Source organism: Protomyctophum parallelum (assembly GCF_964188405.1).
Source record: "Protomyctophum parallelum genome assembly, chromosome: 3".
Taxonomy (NCBI): domain Eukaryota; kingdom Metazoa; phylum Chordata; class Actinopteri; order Myctophiformes; family Myctophidae; genus Protomyctophum; species Protomyctophum parallelum.
Genome location: NC_139698.1, coordinates 40,425,837 through 40,446,328, shown reverse-complemented (window position 1 = coordinate 40,446,328; position 20,492 = coordinate 40,425,837). Strand labels below are relative to the sequence as shown.

At 42.1% G+C, this 20,492-nt stretch overlaps 1 protein-coding gene across 1 annotated transcript; it reads left to right on the top strand.

The window, feature by feature from the left end:
- Window positions 1-2,119: 2,119 nt before the first annotated feature.
- On the top strand, window positions 2,120-15,449 carry cdh17 (cadherin 17, LI cadherin (liver-intestine); the record flags this gene model as incomplete). The annotated part of the gene is made up of 18 exons (XM_083762148.1): window positions 2,120-2,167; window positions 3,872-3,967; window positions 4,178-4,312; window positions 4,623-4,758; window positions 5,009-5,167; window positions 5,970-6,125; window positions 6,950-7,155; window positions 7,554-7,685; window positions 8,248-8,398; window positions 8,800-9,003; window positions 9,189-9,265; window positions 9,470-9,658; window positions 10,251-10,495; window positions 11,853-11,983; window positions 12,788-13,012; window positions 13,285-13,395; window positions 13,660-13,776; window positions 15,358-15,449. The coding sequence occupies 18 exons, from the start codon at window positions 2,120-2,122 to the stop codon at window positions 15,447-15,449; spliced, it is 2,610 nt and encodes an 869-aa protein (XP_083618274.1).
- Between the last annotated feature and the right edge of the window lie 5,043 nt (window positions 15,450-20,492).

The following is a 20,492-nucleotide window of genomic DNA, read 5'->3' as shown; positions in this document are numbered from 1 at the left end:
AGCCTACAACTGTGTTGCTAGAAGGTCATTACACTCAATGTCACCTTCACTTTCCTGTGGCACGCCCTTCAACCTATAATTGTCTGTCACCTGCACCTTTTCTGTTTCATGGATATTAACCCATTTAGGACGGGAACCTTTTGGGTTGTTTTTTTTACCTTTCAAAACAAGAACCACTTTTGGTAGTTGTTGCTATGTACAATATATATAGCAACATCATTCTTTTGTAATTTTTGAATACATATATTTCAGTTCTTCTGAAAACGTAGGTCAGGATTTAGAAGGCATTTTTAGAAACTGCCTCAAGGTCTAATGCTTATTTGTTAGTACATTATAGAGGCACAGATCACCTACCATAATATTAGCAGTTTTGGAGTGAATATTCTTGCACTCTCTAAATAGGCCTACCTGGCAAAGTTTTGTTTGATTGTCATGAGTATTCAACTCATTTGACCTGAACACAAAGGTCAAATGAAGAATGCTTTTTCATTGATTTATCGTCCTCTTAGAAATATGTCTCAACAGGGATACTATTAGAGAGGAGTGATAAACAACCATTGTCTATGACATGAGAGGATCTCATATTGTTTGAAAAAGGTGGAACTCATTGACAAATAAGAAATTATAAGCATAATAGTTACACACCAGTACTCACACACGTGCATGCGCACTATGGACACTCACAGGCACAGCCACCACCTGTGATGCTATTACACCATGAGTCTGACTCTGAGATCTTGAGGTCAAGGTGGTTACACCTTGGTTAAAGGCGACCTTTATATAGCTACTCAAGTCGTTATGTTGACCCATTGTGAGTCACTGTCCTGGAAATAGTCATCCCACCCCCCACGCACTTTGGCCATTCAGAATAGATGGACAAATATGGAACACCATTTAAGTGTTCCCTTCAGTTCCTCCTGGTGGAGTGCAGCTGTGGTGGATGGGTTTAGTTTAGACTCTAAACTAAACCCATCCACCACATTTGCACTCCGACTTGCATATTTGGCTCTAAACTTTAGAGCCATATAAACGTGAATGCTTTAAATTCCCTTTTTAGCTCAAAGTTTGAAATAGCAGGAGGCGATATTCCTTTTTCTATAGTCGTACGACTGAATGTCAAGGGGATGAGTGTAATCTGGACCCATCACACAATCTGAACGCTCCAGATTGTACTGTCCTTTAAGTCCATGTACCTCCGTCCATGTACCTGTCTGCTGTTAAATGCTTCAGTTGTTTGGGTGTAGGCTACTCATAGCTAACCGGATAGTGTGTAGGCTACAGTACATAATCAGCCAAGTAAACACAGATGAAGGTAATAAACATGAATTGTTTCCACCAGGCCAAAGGCATGGGGAGAGAGTATGTTTTGTTGTGGTATATCATTTAGGTGTTTCTAACTTTATCAGAGCTGTTCATGCTGGCTCACAGTAAATGACAAATTGGCTGTTATGGAGACCTGTGTCCTCTTACCTCTATGCCCTCTGTCTTCCTACACATGTCTAAAAAAACACAACCTGCCTCCAAAATAATCTGTATCATGTGAATGAGTGGAAAGACTGATGCTTTAAATTCAGTGCTATATTGTGTGTGTGTGTGTGTGTGTGTGTGTGTGTGTGTGTGTGTGTGTGTGTGTGTGTGTGTGTGTGTGTGTGTGTGTGTGTGTGTGTGTGTGTGTGTGTGTGTGTGTGTGTGTGTGTGTGTGTGTGTGTGTGTGTGTGTGTGTGTGTGTGCATGCAATCAAAATATATAAAGTGACAGCCAATGTGTGGGGGGAATTATTTCAGTAATATAAATGAGTTGTTTGTAATGTGCTCTTTCAGCACAATATAAGCCTATGTTCACACTGGCAGCCCAAACAGGTTTTTGGACAAATCTGCCCAGTACAAAACCTACATGGGAACAGATCTTTGCAGATCATATTTGAATCACGTTCCTTAGCGATTCCCATTCGACTCCAATAATAGGATAGGAAATCAGGTCTGGGCTGTCGGTCTTAACAAAGGCCCTATTAGCTTATTAGACACCCATCGTCGTCCTCTTCTTGTCACTCCTTTTCATCCTCCTCTTCTCTCCTCTCTCCACTCTCCGTTCTCCCCCTCCTCCTTCCAGGAGTCTCACCATGACACCCACAGTGCATCTGCTGCTGTTCCCTGTCCTTCTGGCCGTTGTGAGTATAACACAACACTGCTGTCATCTACACATCCATATTCACAACCAACTAAATACGGAGGTGGAACCAATGAGTTACAGTACCCTATTAATGCACAGTAAATAACTAATAATTGACACAGGAATTTTACTGTAGTGAATTTCAAATAAATATACACAGTACTGTATATATCTCATTACATTTGCCCCTGAATAATAAAACATCCAAAAACTTTAATAAACACGTTACTATTTGTTGCTATTTTACCTGACTACATTTACATTTCTTCTAACCATGCACCCATATATGCATATATTTCTCAGAAATATTTGAATATCTGACCTGCTTTCCTTTCTTTCTATCTCTATTCTTCCCTTTCCTGAACACTACAAATGATGGGATAGAAAAAAGAAGTTATTCCACTTCTTTACACCTGTAAACCTGTGACAATACAGATGAAGTTGAATTACAATAAGGACAATAATTAATATAAAGAAATTTGTCTCCGAAAGGTTTGAGGCTCAGACGTCATAGAAATGAGTCTCAGACGTCATGAGTCTCAGATGTCACAGAAATGGCTACATAAGGAAGAACGTTGTTGGTAACTTATTAAATGTGACTAAGGGGCACCATAAAGTGTGACTTAACTGAATGTCACTTCCGTTCACCCTTAGAGGGTGGAAACCTAACCTATGTAGACTTTGCTCTACTGTTCCATAGCAGAGTATAAGAATGCTACTGTCAATAGTTCAACAGATAACTGGGCTTTCATCATCATCCGCCAATTGCACATAAAAGACAATCGGGCACACCGCTCTAGTTTATCTCCCATTACTTTAGCCAGATCTTCCACTTTGAGTCCAGCGTCTCTGGCAATAGCATCTGGATATGTTATTGTCCTCTTCCTCTAGTTTAGTGATTCTCAAAGAGGGATCCAGGGACCTTCAGTGTTCCTTGAGGGGATTCAAAATGGACTCTACACGTCTGTAACTCTGAGTGTACAAATGAAACCAAATGGAGCCCCATCTCATTGTTATGGAATTACGGGGGTCTTTGAAATTAAAAGGTTTTAGAACCATTGCTCTATTTAGACATAGAGGTCTCCGGAATCCTTCAAACACATCCAGATGCTTTCTCAAGCAGGATCTTTATTGACCATGTAATAATAATAGGAGGAGGATTTCATGAAAGACATGCTCTAAAATAAGGACATATTTAAAGGTCTGGTGACATAATCCTTTATTTCCCTTTTTTTTCTTATTTTTTATTTTCTCTGACCTCAATTGCACCCAAAAAACCTGAACATTGAACATTCAGTAGATTTTCTGTGGGCTGGGGTTTCTGAATAATTAGTCTCAAAAAGTGGTCCACACTACACTGGCAAACTGATTTGCCTGTCGACGGATGATGTCATCAGAATCAAGATCTGGATCTATTAAAAAAATGCATTCCAAACAATGAAAAGTATTAATGCATTGCATTCAACACAGTGATTGCCAGGTACCCCTGGCCGCCATATTTTTTGTAGCTTGTTTGAGATAGTCCTACTGTCTGATCTCTATAGTAGAATCAAACTCACTGACTCCTTAATTGTCTGCTTTCGATACATGCAGTATCACACAGAAAGAGAAGCGAGGGGTGAGATGTGAATGAGATTAATTCGTACACTGCTTCTCTGTCTATACCCGACACCCATTAACCTCCGTCTCCATGTGCTGACAGGCTGCTGGGAAGGGTCTGGAGGAAAAGAAGGGCCCGATGGAGAACAAGTTTCTAGATGTGCCTGAGGGGACACCAGTGCCCTATCCTATATTTCAGGTAACACACGCACATACAAGAAGCACCACTGTTTACTAAACTATAGACAGCGAGCACATGCAGTTAAAATAGGGGTGATATATGTTCATGTTTAATTGCTTGTTGATTCTTTGTGTGTGATTATCACCAGATATGTTTTTTTTCCTCCATTGGATTATGTTCTTACTTCTTAGTATCTCTCTTCTTCACCCTCTCATTATCACGTTCTAGTTTAAAGCATCGCAGCCTGGTGTAACTGACTTCAGACTGACTGGAGAAGGTGCAGAGCGCATTATGATCTCAGAGGATGGATGGCTGTACCTGGACCAGGCTCTGGACTGGGCCACAAATGACCACTACCTTATTGTGGTGCGTATGCAGTTCAGTACTATGTAGAATTGTATCACTTCACAGAAGCACACACATGAATGCACACATGCACTACGCTTGCACACTCAAACTAGAAAGGGTTTAAACACACTAGCCTATATGGCATTATTTAGTGTGTGTGTGTGTGTGTGTGTGTGTGTGTGTGTGTGTGTGTGTGTGTGTGTGTGTGTGTGTGTGTGTGTGTGTGTGTGTGTGTGTGTGTGTGTGTGTGTGTGTGTGTGTGTGTGTGTGTGTGTGTGTGTGTGTGTGTGTGTGTGTGTGTGTGTGCGTGTGTGATCATATCCAGGTGGAGGCATTAGCAGACAGTGAAGTAGTGGAGGGGCCAGTCACTGTGACCATAAATGTACTGGACATCAACAACCATGCTCCTTCCTTCAACCAGACGGACTATGCCGCTGTGGTTAGGGAACGCAGCACTGCAGGTTTGTGTGCGCGTGTACTGTATGTATGTGTGTGCGTGCGTGCGTGCGTGCGTGCGTGCGTGTGTGTGTGTGTGTGTGTGTGTGTGTGTGTGCGCGTGCGCGTGTATATGCACATACGTTCACGTGTGCCTGCATGTGTGTAGGCCTACATCTGCGTCCCGATCATTTGTAGTGTTGAGTGTTTTGACATGTAGTTTGAGCTGCGCTGTGCAGGGTCCATCTGAACGGCCTGTGAAACGTGTTGTTGCAGGAGCTCCGTTCACGCGTGTGTTCGCCTCAGACTTGGACGACCCCGAGACTCCCAACGCTCACCTGAGGTACAGCCTGGTCAGCCAGATCCCCAACAGAGAAAACACCCTTTTCTTCCAGATAGACCCTGTGACAGGACAGATCTCCACCACGGAGGAGGGTAAAGCTCACATACAACACATGTCTGCGGTGCAATGCATGCACTATCATCATAATATACTTGCATGATGAACCAATGTATACAAATGCACACACTATTTATATAACACACACAAAGTAGACATGCACAACCAACCACACAGACACAACCAACCACACAGAGGCATGCACACACACACACACACACACACACACACACACACACACATACACACACACACACACACACACAGAGCTTGATGCATGCACCCTGTGGAAAAAGTTGACTGTCCATATCTGGCAGTAATCTGACAGTACTGTTCCACTGTGTAAACCCAGATTATATAGCTCAGTTATTCTGCTCCAGATTTACACTGCTGGTGGCAGACTGACTAAATGTGCCACGTGAACATGGTCTATATCACTGTATTCTGTGGCAACAGGTCCAGGTCTCAAGGTGCACGGTCCGGGGACCCCCACTTTAACCCCATTTCATACTTTGGCTATTGAAAATGTTCTTGTAGATCTAAATGTTTTGAAAAGTCTTGAATTGTTTTTTAAATTACCGCTCTCTTATATGCCCTGGCACAAAATCCTTTCAGATGCTGGTCCGCTGCCTAATACCTTTTCTATTAGGCGGTCGTTGAGAACCTCTGGATCACAGGTTATAGTGCGTGCGTGCGTGCGTGCGTGCGTGCGTGCGTGCGTGCGTGCGTGCGTGTGACCGAGTCCAACAGTAAGGAAGTATTATGTGACATCTGGTGGTGTATACAGTAGCTCGTGTGCCTCTCTTAAGTATGATTGTGATATTATTCCTGTAACAGGAGAGCGCATGCTGGAGGCCAGAGTGGGCATCCAGATCAGTAGAGGAGAGGGCCTCATCAGTGACGCTCTGAAGAGGACGTTCGATGAGTTCTGCACTCCAACACACGACATCCCCTATGAAAACAACCCCTTCTACAGCTGTGTGGAGAAAACAGGTGTGTGTGCGTGCGCGTGTGTAAATAACGGTATATTGGGTCGCACACACTAAGACTTCAGTTCAAAACATTTATTTCATTTTTGAACAGGGACAAACGTTTCGGCTATCCAGCCTTTATCAGTGTCATCAGTGTTTTTAAACTCTAGAATGAGTAATGCTGGTCAAATCCTAGCATGGAGTCTTTTAAACACGTGGAGCAGAGGAAGTGAGAGGGATTGTTTCAATGTTGATGAGAAAATACGGAGAGATTAAAATGGGCGGCTTTGGGTGATTATTCCAAAGCCGCCCTTAAAGGTGGTGTCAGTGGTGTTAAATGAGTTCAGTCTAAGCCCAGGGTCAGTTACCAGTTCCATGATAGGCCTATAGGATCAGAGCAGGGTCAGTTACCAGTTCCATGATAGGCCTATAGGATCAGAGACAGTTCAGTTACCAGTTCCATGATAGGCCTATAGGATCAGAGCAGGGTCAGTTACCAGTTCCATGATAGGCCTATAGGATCATCCTGAAAGGCCATGTGCCACATGCCTCTGTTGATCTTATCATCACTGTCAGGCTGCAGGCACAAACTTGGTATCTTCATATTCCGTAATTTTATTTATTTTACCCAGCATCGTAGTGTTGCACAAAAGTCTCCATACCTCACAACAGATTGCATTGCATTTGTTACTTGTTATTTTTAGTATTATTTATTATGGTATTTTATTTCTGTGATCTTATACTTCAGTGCCCATGTTGACCATATTCACTTATTGAAACGTGTTCCTCGATAGTGCCCAATGTTTCTTTTTAGGTTTAAATGGCAACTGTGTATTTCTCTGTCAGAGATGAAGAGGCGCAATTTGAACCCCATGGAGGACCCAGACTTCACCCTGAGAGTGCGTGTGCAGGATTTGGCTGGAGCATCTGAAAACGCACTGAGTGCAATCGCCAATGTTCACATTGCTGTACAACAGAACCTATGGGTCAACCCTGGAAAAATCACTATTAAGGAACACTTAAAAACAAGCTACCCCATGGTGATTGCTAAGGTACAGTGGGATTCACATGATGTTACTCTTCCAATCTCACAAAGTGTCAATTATGTGCAGGAATACATACTCCTCCCTCAGGAGTATGTGAAAGCTTTATTTTTAAAATGCCTAGGAAAATAATTAAATTATCTGATGAATGTTGGTGAATGGTTATCTACAGTGCCCGAAAATGAAAGATTATTTACTGTATATTTCACCACACAACCCTTTTCTCAAGAAATACAACTCTTAATGCTGAAATTTATAAAACAAATAAAAACATATTTTGTGTAGAACGGGTTTAAAACATTAATTTCATATTTAACCTTCGGTGTAAGGCTCCGATACCACTTGTGGATGATAATCCCTACTGTCCTCTTTCTCCCTGTTCCCTTCCTCCCTCTGTCTAACTCCAGGTCCAGTCCAACGACCACAACGCTATTTACAGGTTGCTGCAGAAGGAAAGGGCTCTTGGGTTCCCCTTCATTGTCACCGTGGATGGAGAGATACAGCTGACTGAGGAGCTGGACAGGGAAGAGAAAGACATGGTACACATTATATGTTAAAACAGTGTTGGTTCTTGAGGGGGTTCCAAATAGACCTTTTCACTCCTCAACAGTGTGGATATAGTAAAAGAAACAAGAATGACTCATAATAACTGCCAGGTACAGAAAACTCTTGTTTATGAACAGCTACAGTATAATCAGTGTGTGTGCCGCAGCCTCTGCCTCAGCTCACAGCCTCACGTTGCAGCTTTAGGAGTATGTGTTTTATGCTGCTCAGACTATGGGTTTTATGGGTAAGTCTCCCATTGGCTTAGAGGCAGCCTAGAGACGAGGCAGCCAATCATGAAAATGTGTCCACTACGGTCGTCACTACGGTCGCTACTAGAGGTAGTAGCAAATGTAGTCCAGGTGCTTTTCAAGCACCTGGCAAATAGATATATTCACACACATTACACACATACAAACCCAGAGACACACATACACATGCAAATGCACAATCTTGCATACACCGGTACACACACACAATAGTGTAGAACAAACGACACACAGGATGGATGACTCAGGATCCTTCCTTTCATGTTTGTGTGTCCTGGGTGGGTTTCAGTTCATTCTGGTGGTGCTGGCTGAGGATAAGGATGCCAAGGAGGTGGATCCCCCCATGGAGATTCAGGTGGTGGTGGAAGATGTGAACGACAACCCACCAGTGTGTGAGAATGAAGAGACGGTCTTTGAGGTGCAGGAGGACGAAGCAGTGGGTACGATATGTGTGAATGTTTGTGAGAATGAAGAGACGGTCTTTGAGGTGCAGGAGGACGAAGCAGTGGGTACGATATGTGTCAATGTTTGTGTGAACCTGTATTACTGCTATATTTGTGAGAGCCAAATATCCAAATATAAGTATAGAATTTGGGGCCCGGGCTATCCAGATGTCGGCTTTTGGGTTAGGGTAAAAAATAATGGCATTCTTAAAATGTCCTAAAATGTTGATGCGTGCGTACATACGTGTGTGCTGTGTGTGTGTGTGCATGCATGTCTCACACTCACTTGCCTTCAATAGTGTTAAAATGTGATGATACATTTTTCTTGCTAATGATTCTTGAACTTCTTGTACTGTATTTTTTCTATTCTCTGATTGGCTGATCTTGTGTCGTTTCAGGCAGTCCAATAGGAGACCTGCTCGCTCACGATGCTGATGAACCTGGGACCGCCAATTCCCTGATCACTTACACCATCATGTCCCAAAGTCCAACTGCCGATGCCTTCTCTATTGACAGTGTTTCTGGACGCATCCAGGCTCTACAGAGGCTGCAGAGAAAAGATGCCACACAATACCTCCTCACTGTTGGAGTCAGTGACCCAGGTAGTACACACACACACACACACACACACACACACACACACACACACACACACACACACACACACAAAGCACAATCCGCACATGCACGTGCACACAGACACTCATTTAACACTGAAATGGGAATAAATAATCCTGCCAATAAACCATTATGTTGGTTTCACCATGCTGGCTTCTATTTCTCCCAGGTTTCAGCACACAGTGCAACGTCCTGATCAAGGTCATTGATGTTAACAATGAGGTGCCGCTGTTTGAGAAGACTGATGTGAGTATATATGCCTCGCTACAGCAGAAACTGTTTTCTCTGTCTGATGTTGGTATTGCAGACTGGGAAAGGAGACAGCTATGTCTGTACAGAACACACGCTCGCATGCATCTCTGTGTCGCTGTCCATCAGGTTCCGAAGGTTTGCCCTACGTGACACTGACCTTCGACCTTGTCTGTGTTTTGTGTATGTGTGTGTGTGTAGTATGGAAGCCACACTCTTGCAGAGGACACACCTCTGGGTCACACAGTGCTGACCCTGAAGGCATCAGATGCTGATGATCCGAACAGCGGCAGCTCACGCATCGACTTCCACATCTCTGCCGGCAATGACGATGAAGTGTTCAGACTTGAAACCGACGGCACCGGTGAGGCCAGACTGGTGCTTGCCAAGGTATGAGTATATATATACACACTCTCTTTAATAAACACATCCTACCTGGTGGTAATGTATACAGTGCCAGCCTGTTGGCAGAGTTTTATATTTACAGCACGATATTTCTTGGTGTCAAATGAAGTTTAGCAAAATCTAAATCACTGCTGGCATGACACAAGTTCCGGCCATTCATATGGAAGTCTTACTGTGTTCATCTCCTGTAACTCTTCACCGTTTAACCACAGGAACTCTATTCTGAGGGCGAACATTTGGCAACTTGTTAATCTGCTATTTTTGGGCCAGATGTTTGGTGTAGCAGGAAAAAGGAGGGGGCCTAGTATAGTTCCCTGAGGGACCCATGTCAATAAGTGTTCAAGATTTTAAGTTGTTATCCCCTGTTTTATACTGTTTGCAAATGTCTGAATATAGACAATCTACAAGCTCACAACACGTCACATTGTGATTTGTAACATCACAAGATGTAGATCGGCGATGTTCGTTATTTTTTACCATTGTTGTAGATCTTTGTCGATAAGTGACATGCCCAAAACAGGGAAGCCAGTTTAAAAGTCGTGAACTCTCCACCACTGCTCTGCCTTCCTCCTGACAGCCGCTGGACTTTGAGGCGTCCGCCTCCTACACGCTGCAGATCGACGCTCGTAACCCGGAGCCCCTGATGCCCGGCCTGGAGTACGACAGCCGCTCCTCCGCCTCCGTGTCCGTGTCTGTGGGCGACGTGGACGAGCCCCCAGAGTTCAGCCTGGACATCCTGGAGGTCACGGTACCTGAGAACACCACCGTGGGAGCCACCCTCCTCACCGTGGAGGCCAAGGACCCAGAGGGCAAAGAGCTCAGGTACACACTCACATTCACCCTCCTCACCGTGGAGGCCAAGGACCCAGAGGGCAAAGAGCTCAGGTACACACTCACATTCACCCTCCTCACCGTGGAGGCCACGGACCCAGAGGGCAAAGAGCTCAGGTACACACCATAGACTGTAAAAAATATGGACAAAGCGTTCCCCGGGTCTAACATGGACGTAAAATGAAGCCTGTAAGTCCTTGAACTGTAAGTCGCCATCTTTGTAGATCCGTTTGGGCCCAGCTGAGCCATTGGCTGGCCCAGACAATGAGGCGGGACTTCCCCCCTTCTTCTTTGTTGTTTTTTTTTTTGACTGAACGGGGGTGGCTCCTGATCATAAACTGTAACGGTAGCCACGCCCCTCAGAACATACGCAACTTTATGGTCATTTTCTTTATAAATGGGACCATAATTTTCCAAAAAGAATATTATGACATGAGAAATGAGACTTTAAACTAGTGACTGGAAGCAGAAAGTATTCATGACCATGTTTATTAAGGTAATACAGTCTAGGTGAAGTTGGGCCCAAATACATGGACTTCTATGGGGCTATGGTTTTTTTTGGGCCCAATGACAGCGCCACAACAGGCCATTATATGAACTTTCAGGAAGTCCCGATTTCCTTAGTGGCTTCACAGAATATCTGTCTGACTGCACCCCTGGTACACAACTACACACTCACATTCATGCCTGCACACACACAGGCGCACGCGCTCGCACAGGCACACGCGTATATACGCAAGCACTTTTACTGTTGGGTTCCTACATGAGTGGTTCTCAAACTTTTGGTAACACTTCATAATAATGACCCGTTATATAACATATATATAAGCAGTTTGTAGACAAGTAACTAATCATGAACAAACCATTTGTTCACATTCATAAACATTTACTAAAACATTTATAACTATGGCTAATTCTTTATTTAATTTATAATGTATTTGTAACTTTTCATGAATAAGCCATTTGTATACATTTGTAAATTATTATTAAGTATGTTAATGTGGATTTTCTACTTTACCAGTTGTAAACTACCTGGCTTTAATGAGTACGACGCAAAACAATTACTAGAATTATCTTTCACGTTTAGCAAATGATTTGTAAGACATTCATAAAGAATATATAAACCTTTACATACGTTATTGTGTGCCCTGATCTGAAATGAAGACTATTCATTATTCAAGGATTTGTAGGACATGTGTAAAGAATATATAAACCCACTTGCAGACATTATTTTGTGCGCTGATCTGAAATGAAGACTATAACTTGATTTCTGCTGCCTGCACAGTGTATGAGCGGACGTGTATGTGTGTGTATTTGGGTGTCTTATGTGTAATTGTGCTTCCTACAGTTTCAAGATGGAAGGAGATGTGCAGGGCTGGCTGGAGATCGATGCAGCTACCGGAGTGATCAAGACCAAAGCCAAGCTAGACAGAGAGGTTCTGGATGGTTTCAAAGTCACTGTTACAGCCTTTGAGAAGGGTGAGATGAATACAATACATACACAGTACAAGGGACACGTGTTATTTGAACACTGAGTATGTAAAAATGGACCCTTAAGGCATAGACGTAGAGAGTTATATTAACACAATGTTGATTCGTGTGTGTGTGTGTGTGTGTGTGTGTGTGTGTGTGTGTGTGTGTGTGTGTGTGTGTGTGTGTGTGTGTGTGTGTGTGTGTGTGTGTGTGTGTGTGTGTAAATTCATGGAAAAAGAGTCCGATCCGTTGTCAAACATTTAAAAGAAATAGCTGAAATACCAGCTCACGGATGTGTCATGTCTGGTATATTTTGTATTAATAATCTAAATCTGCAAAGTAACTTGTAAACTTGTTTTCATATAATTGTAGTGGAGTAAAAATATATATATATTTGTCATTTGAGATGTAGTGGAGTATAAGTATTATAAGTATTGAAAAATGGAAATACTCAATTAAAGTAAGCATTTCAAAACTAAAGAACTTGAGAAAACGTACTTAGTTCATTTCCACCTCTGGTATTATATCTCAGTGGTTCTCAACCTGTGTGTCAGGACCCACATGGTTTTAGGGGGTCCCCAGATGATTGTGCAACATTGTTTTCTCAATAAACAGTAAACTAACCAACATTCAGTGTAAGTGTGTACGCTAGGGTATAGATCTGAACATTTATAAAGTGACAATTGAAGGACTTTTAAGAGCTTTTTAATACCTCTCGCGGTCTGAAAACATTGAGAACCACTGGCTTAAAGTATTGTCCCACCTCACCTTCACAGAAAACTTAAAGTATTATCCAACTCACATTCACAGAAAACGGCGAGATGTCTGCAGAGCGCGACGTCTCTGTGAGGGTGTTGGACATCAATGACAACATACCCAAGCTGACGGAGTCACAGGCCTTCATCTGTGTGCACAAGCCCCAGCCTGTGATCCTCCGAGCCCAGGACGCAGACAGTGCTCCCTTCTCCCAGCCGTTCACCTTCACCCTGGCCCATGGCAAGAAGTCTCCCAACTGGGGCCTGACCGCCATCGACGGTATATATTTACATCATACTGTTGTAGGGTCTCTTGGTGATGTGGTGACTTTAGAACGGTGCTTCCCAAAACAATGGATCGGGGACCCATTTTCGTTGGGCTCACATATCATATATTTTTATCGGTCCTGAGTAAAAAGTTAACTTTTAATATAACGATTTTCAAAATAAAATCAGAAATATACTTTTTCAAATGTATCTTTTGGGTCTCCAGCTGAAAATGTTTGGGAAGCTCTGCACATATCGGTTGAGATGAAGTCTTTTTGTTTTTAGGTTCATCGGCTGCACTGACCTTGAAGAAGCCGCCTCATGAGGACAAAACATTCCTGCTTCCTATTAATATCAAAGACAATGCAGGGATGGGTGTCACACACAAGTTTGAGGGTAAGTGGTTTCATGCAAATTAACGTGATAGTTAAATGCAATGTATACTGTATAGGTGTGTGTGTGTGTGTGTGTGTGTGTGTGTGTGTGTGTGTGTGTGTGTGTGTGTGTGTGTGTGTGTGTGTGTGTGTGTGTGTGTGTGTGTGTGCGCGTGCGTGCGTGTTAAGCCAATGTTAATTTCACAAAAGTGTGCTAAGTAAGTGTGCGTGTGCGTGTGCGTGTGTGTGTGTGTGTGTGTGTGTGTTATACTGTTTGAAACCCCAGTGAGAGTATGTAACTGCACATCGCTTGGCTACTGCTACATGGAGCCTGGCGTTCATGGCTTCAAGTATGGATTGGGGGCCACCATTGGAATCCTGGCTGGGGTCATGGGATTTGTCAGTGAGTTTGCAGTCACACACACACACACACACACACACACACACACACACACTCACACTCACACACACACACACACACACACACACACTTCATTGCAATACCGATAACTAGGAGTAAGTATACTACATTTGTTCCATTGATCCAAGCTGGGACACAAATTATTGATTGATTATTAAAATAAACATCCTCTGAAAATGCACATGGTCCATGTTACGGACCTTTAAAATTGGCTGGAACACCAAGGACCATAACATAATACGGACACAAAGTCAGGTTAAAAGTTTACAAAAATATAACAAATGCATTTAAATTTGAAATTGAGCATTAATTATCAGACACTGAACCCCAAACAAGCCAGGAATGTAACACAACAGATCACTGAATAGCTGAATAAATAAAGGGTTTACTTAATAAATGCCGAAAACAATAATAATGATAAACTCAAGACCTAACTAGACAAACAAACAAAAATATGGGCAGGTAAACTAATAGAGGGTATGGTATGCGCATGCTTAAAGTGAATGGCACATCGAGTGGCAAATCGAGTGGCACAGCAACATGCAAAGTGAGTTTAACATTGTTTAATGTTGTTTAATGCAATCAGATAGGACTTTTCTGTTTGGAATGCATAGGCTGTCAAGGCCAGAAAGTATTTTTTTGCCACTCAGTAGGCGTTCCTGCATAACTTCCGGGTTTGATGATGATGTCACGCACATACCCTCTATAAGTGGGGGAGCCTGCATGGGGAGCCAGAGTCCACAGACTCCCCATAAACTACCAAAACAAAATAAAGACCTAAACTAACCAAAAACCAAAAGGCAAAAAAAGAACCTGCTACTAATCATGCAACAAGGAACAGCTGACACAGGGTGTGGCAGCCAGTCATCAGGTGATATTGACAGGTGTCTATTTGACCAGCAGAGGTCAGCAATATCACAGGCACTACAACAGAAAGACAGAGTAACATTAATGAACAGAATAGACAGATGATAGAGTATGAGTAGAGATCACGTTAAACCACACCCTCTTGTGTAATATTGCTTAAACGGCCCATGTGATTGCGTACCACCTGTTTTGAATTTGCACATAATGCAGGAGGCAACAGGAGGTTGATTTACTGATAAGTGCTTCCAAACTCTGAAATTATTACTAATACTAAAAACACTACTATATAATCATCTGCAAGGTATTTCTTGACAGAAAGTAGCTCACAACATATCTACCGTGTATTATTATGAAACAAACACTGTAGATAGAAAGAGGATAATTCAAGCTTTTCGTACAGCTGCAATGTTGGTGAGTTTGACGTTGTTAAATACAATCAGATAGGACTTTTCTGTTTGGTTGAATATGGGCTGTCAATGGGAAATTGCACGTAGTTACCACCTTGCTGGCAAGATGGCTGCGGTGTGCATAAGGTCAATGGCTGGAAAAGAAAACAATCCCCTCAATACTTTACAAATTATACAAATTATTTCTGAGCCTGATATGCATGGTACCTCGTTACAGTATATATTTATATTTGTAAATTCCAATACAAATGGCTGTAGTTGACCGTGTTATGTTTTGTTTTTTCAACAGTAATTGTGTTCATCTATTATGTCAATCGCATAAAGAAGTATGAGCTGAAGAAGAAAGCTGCTGGGGATGGAGAAAGTGACCCCATCATGTAGAAACCACACACACACACACACACACACACACACACACACACACACACACACACACACACACACACACACACACACACACACACACACATATTTCTATATTTTATTTTATTTGTACGGGAGATGAGTGCTAAAGTAATTGTCTGGATACTTTATTATGCTTTATTATACTTGTCATAAGCACGCATTTTGTGCAGATCAATCAATGACTTAATTTATTCCAATTCCACTCCTGGCCTCAGTTTTGTTTTTGTTGTTATTTTGTTTTTTTATTATCCCATTCATTTCACCAACTCATTTTTTCATTACATTTATATTCCACAGTATATGCTCACGTCCTGTATGTACAAAGACTGAGCCACTACTGATTGCCAGGCAACGACAAACCTTACTTCCTGGATATGGGCTTCGTAATTCAGTAATTCATTAGGTATAAGAACTCAGTTTCCTGTTTTGCTATTGTTCTCTGCTTTTGCTCGTTTGATGATGATAATAACAATCATTTGATGTTTGGATATGAATGAAATGTGTAGAACGTAAGCTGAATGTTGAATTTGGATGCTGTACAGTTGCAAGCTTTTAGTAGGCCTATGGGGTAGACTATTTCCTCCACCCCACTCCATAATTGCAGTCCTGGTTCAAACGTGCGTTATAATGAATGACTGGTGCTGTCTGTACCAGGCTATGAACATAGTACTGTACATTGTGTAAAACTCACTGCATACCTTTGCTGCGGTTCTTAATAAATGAGCAGGTGGGAACAACTTTAGTTTTCATTGCATTGTGGTTAGTCTGTGTGTGCGGCTGCTCGCACATATAATCCGTGCATGCGTGTGGTGTATGTGTATCTCGATGGTATATACCTGTGCATGTGTATAAGTGAGAGTGCACGTGTTGGTGACCATCTATGGACCCACATACCCCTCTATTTTGTTGGGAGCTGCATGTGTCTCAGGTGAGACACATGCTTTCACCATTACGTTGTCAACGCGGCCTCCCACTTCTCAAGCTGCTTTTCTATTGTACTGTAATTCATTTGTCACGTTCAGTCACTTTCCTCCTTTCTGTCCCTCCCTGGCCAGTGTTCGACTGTGTACCGCAGGGTGTTATGCTCTGACTCATCGCACAGACGGCAGGATGCTGAATAGGGCTTCTTTTTCAACTGTAGCCTGCTGGGGGAAAGAAGGCATGATTGTAAGCCGGGCTTTCATTGAGCATAACGGTGCCACCGCACGAAAACACGTTCAGCCAGGGATGGATTTAAGAAGGAGGCCCCTGGGTCAATTATATTCTTAACCCCTCTCCCCCCCCCCCTTCCCCAGACACTACCCAGAAGTCAGGTGGACACGAAAACACGAGTTGTAAGGCATGTGGGTCAAGATAGCACCTGTAGACACTCTATCGTACAGGAGTTTATAACCTACTACAATATTTTCATTAGGGCAGTCACAGCTGAAGAGGCCATCTGAGAATAGATGGCTGTGGCCTATATGTTGAAGTGTCCCTGAGCAAAAAAACGTAATCCCTAACTGCTCCCTGGGCTCTGTATTAATAGCGCCCACTGCAGCTAATAGTTAGGATGGGTAAATAAATACAGAGGCCTATGTGCAAATGTGCAGTTGCAGAAATATCTTTTGCATGTACAAATAAAAATAGGAAAATCTTAAAAATACATGTCCGGTCTGGTCAGACATTGGTTCTGTTACAAGGAAGGGCCTTTTATTGCATATGCTGAGTCTCTTGTATAGTGAAGGGTCTTATTGGCCCGGTCCATAATCTGTCAGTGTCCAGAGCAGCAAGGGGAAAAAACCCACACATGCCCTCATGTTGACCATGGAGATTACATGTGCTGCAGAGGAGATGAGAATCATTTACACAAATATAATCAAGTCCACGTGCCACATCTATGAGTCATTCACCCTGTCTGCAATGTGTCACATTTTTCACTTGAACATCCGTTAGTTTTAACCAGTTATTTACATATGATGAAGATTGGGCTCAAGCCTCCAACGGTTGATGAAGAGAGGTGTGGGGGATTGAGCCTGAGAGGGAGATGGGGATGGCCTGAGTTACAGTCTCATAAAGTCCCAGTCCGTCCCAGAACCACTGCAGTGTTTACATCTGCATTCGCTCTCTCTACCTGTATCCCAGCAACACATTCCACAACACACACACACACACGAACGCATGCATGCACGCACGGTCGCACGCACGGTCTCACGCACGCACACACACACACACACACACACACACACACACACACACACACACACACACACACACACACACACACACACACACACATCTCTGACAAACTGGTATAGGAAATGTGATAGCTTTGAAAAAAAATAAGAGAGCAAGAGAAAAGGATAATGAATTAAGTGATGGAAGATGCAGACCTTATACCCTCACATTCACCACAGAAATGACAAATTTAAGAATCTGATGAGGTTACCCTATCACTAGCTGTCATTATCATAATCTTGAAAAAAGTAAGAATCTGAGTATTTCAAAATCATTACGTCAAGCCCCAACCGCCCTGACATTCATCAACAGTGTGTTTCAATGGAAAGGTGTCCACAGACGGAAGGACGGACGGACGGACGGACGGAGTGCAAAACATACTCTCCCCAGTCCCATGCATGCCTTTGGCCTAGTGGAGACAATAAAAGTCTAATCTTTAATACAAGTAGGCCTGTTGTCATTCCTTGAATGGAAACAACCACCCACATACAGAGCAATCACACAAGATTAAGCCATGTCACATTCTTGAATTTACTTCCAAACAGTCATAAAACTACATGACAAAAGCAGGAAATGTGAGGCAGGACTCTTTATTTCCAGTTATGAAGCGTTACAATTTTCTAGGTGAAAGTGGCTTTTTGACGTGCCAATGTCTGCCATTGAGCCCCATTGTAAATTTGAAAGCACTATATTTCTAAAACTATGAAACATTTCAAAGATTCCTTTTCAGGCAAACATGTCCACCGTAAGATGAACCTAAGTAGGCTAGAATGGGGTTGGTAGGTTTAAGTATGTAGGACTGCAGCATGCCAAAGTTTGTGCTATTGCCATAGAGAATTCATTGGGCGTTTAAGTTAAATAACTCAGAAACTATGAAACATTTCAAAGTAAAACTTTCCAGCATGTGTCTCCACAGTAAGCTGAATAATAAAAAGTGTGAATGGAGTTTCTAGGTGAAAGTAATTTTTGACGTGCCAATGTCTGCCATTGAGCCCCATTGTAAATTGAAAGCACTATATTTCTAAAACTATGAAACATTTCAAAGATTCCTTTTCAGGCAAACATGTCCACCGTAAGATGAACCTAAGTAGGCTAGAATGGGGTTGGTAGGTTTAAGTATGTAGGACTAGTAGCATGCCAAAGTTTGTGCTATTGCCATAGAGAATGCATTGGGGTGTTGCGGAGGATGAGAGGAATGCCTCTCATCCTCCGCAACACCCATTCTCATACACTGCTATACTTTTAAGTATGTTGCGGTAGAGAGATCGTCTGTTTCGGTAATGATAATTTAATAATACTATAGCACACCGTTTTTCATCATTTTTGAGGATTTGAAAAAAAAAGAAAAAATGAAAAAAAACGATGGCCCATCGTTTTTTGAATTTTTGATTATTTTTTTTATCCTCGTTTTTCATCATTTTGGACCATGGGCTATAGCCCATATCGTACGGCATACTATAGCACGCCGTTTTTCATCATTTTTGAGGATTTGAAAAAAATGAAAAAAACGATGGGTTATAGCCCATCGTTTTTTAAAATTTTGAAAAAATAATTATCCTCGTTTTTCATCATTTTGGACTATATCGTACGGCATACTATAGCACGCCGTTTTTCATCATTTTTGCCATTGAGCCCCATTGTAAATTTTAAAGCACTATATTTCTAAAACTATGAAACATTTCAAAGATTCCTTTTCAGGCAAACATGTCCACCGTAAGATGAACCTAAGTAGGCTAGAATGGGGTTGCTAGGTGTAAGTATGTAGGACTAGTAGCATGCCAAAGTTTGTGCTATTGCCATAGAGAATGCATTGGGCGTTTAAGTTAAATAACTCAGAAACTATAAATCATTTCAAAGTAAAAAGGTTCCAGCATGTGTCTCCACAGTAAGCTGAATAATAAAAAGTGTGAATGGAGTTTCTAGGTGAAAGTGATTTTTGACGTGCCAATGTCTGCCATTGAGCCCCATTGTAAATTTGAAAGCACTATATTTCTAAAACTATGAAACATTTCAAAGATTCCTTTTCAGGCAAACGTGTCCACCGTAAGATGAACCTAAGTAGGTTAGAATGGGGTTGCTAGGTGTAAGTATGTAGGACTAGTAGCATGCCAAAGTTTGTGCTATTGCCATAGAGAATGCATTGGGCGTTTAAGTTAAATAACTCAGAAACTACAAAACATTTAAAAGTAAAACGTTCCAGCATGTGTCTCCACAGTAAGCTGAATAATAAAAAGTGTGAATGGAGTTTCTAGGTGAAAGTGACTTTTAGACGTGCCAAAATCTGCCATTGACCCATATGTTAAAAGTCTCAAATTTGAAAGCACTATATTTCTAAAACTATGAAACATTTCAAAGATTCCTTTTCAGGCAAACATGTCCACCGTAAGATGAACCTAAGTAGGTTAGAATGGGGTTGCTAGGTGTAAGTATGTAGGACTAGTAGCATGCCAAAGTTTGTGCTATTGCCATAGAGAATGCATTGGGCGTTTAAGTTAAATAACTCATAAACTACAAAACATAAAAATGAAAAAAAGTTCCAGCATGTGTCTCCACAGTAAGCTGAATAATAAAAAGTGTGAATGGAGTTTCTAGGTGAAAGTGACTTTTGACGTGCCTATAGAGCTGCCATTGAGCCCTATGTTAAATGTCTCAAATTTGAAAGCACTATATTTCTAAAACTATGAAACATTTCAAAGATTCCTTTTCAGGCAAACATGTCCACCGTAAGATGAACCTAAGTAGGCTAGAATGGGGTTGGTAGGTTTAAGTATGTAGGACTAGTAGCATGCCAAAGTTTGTGCT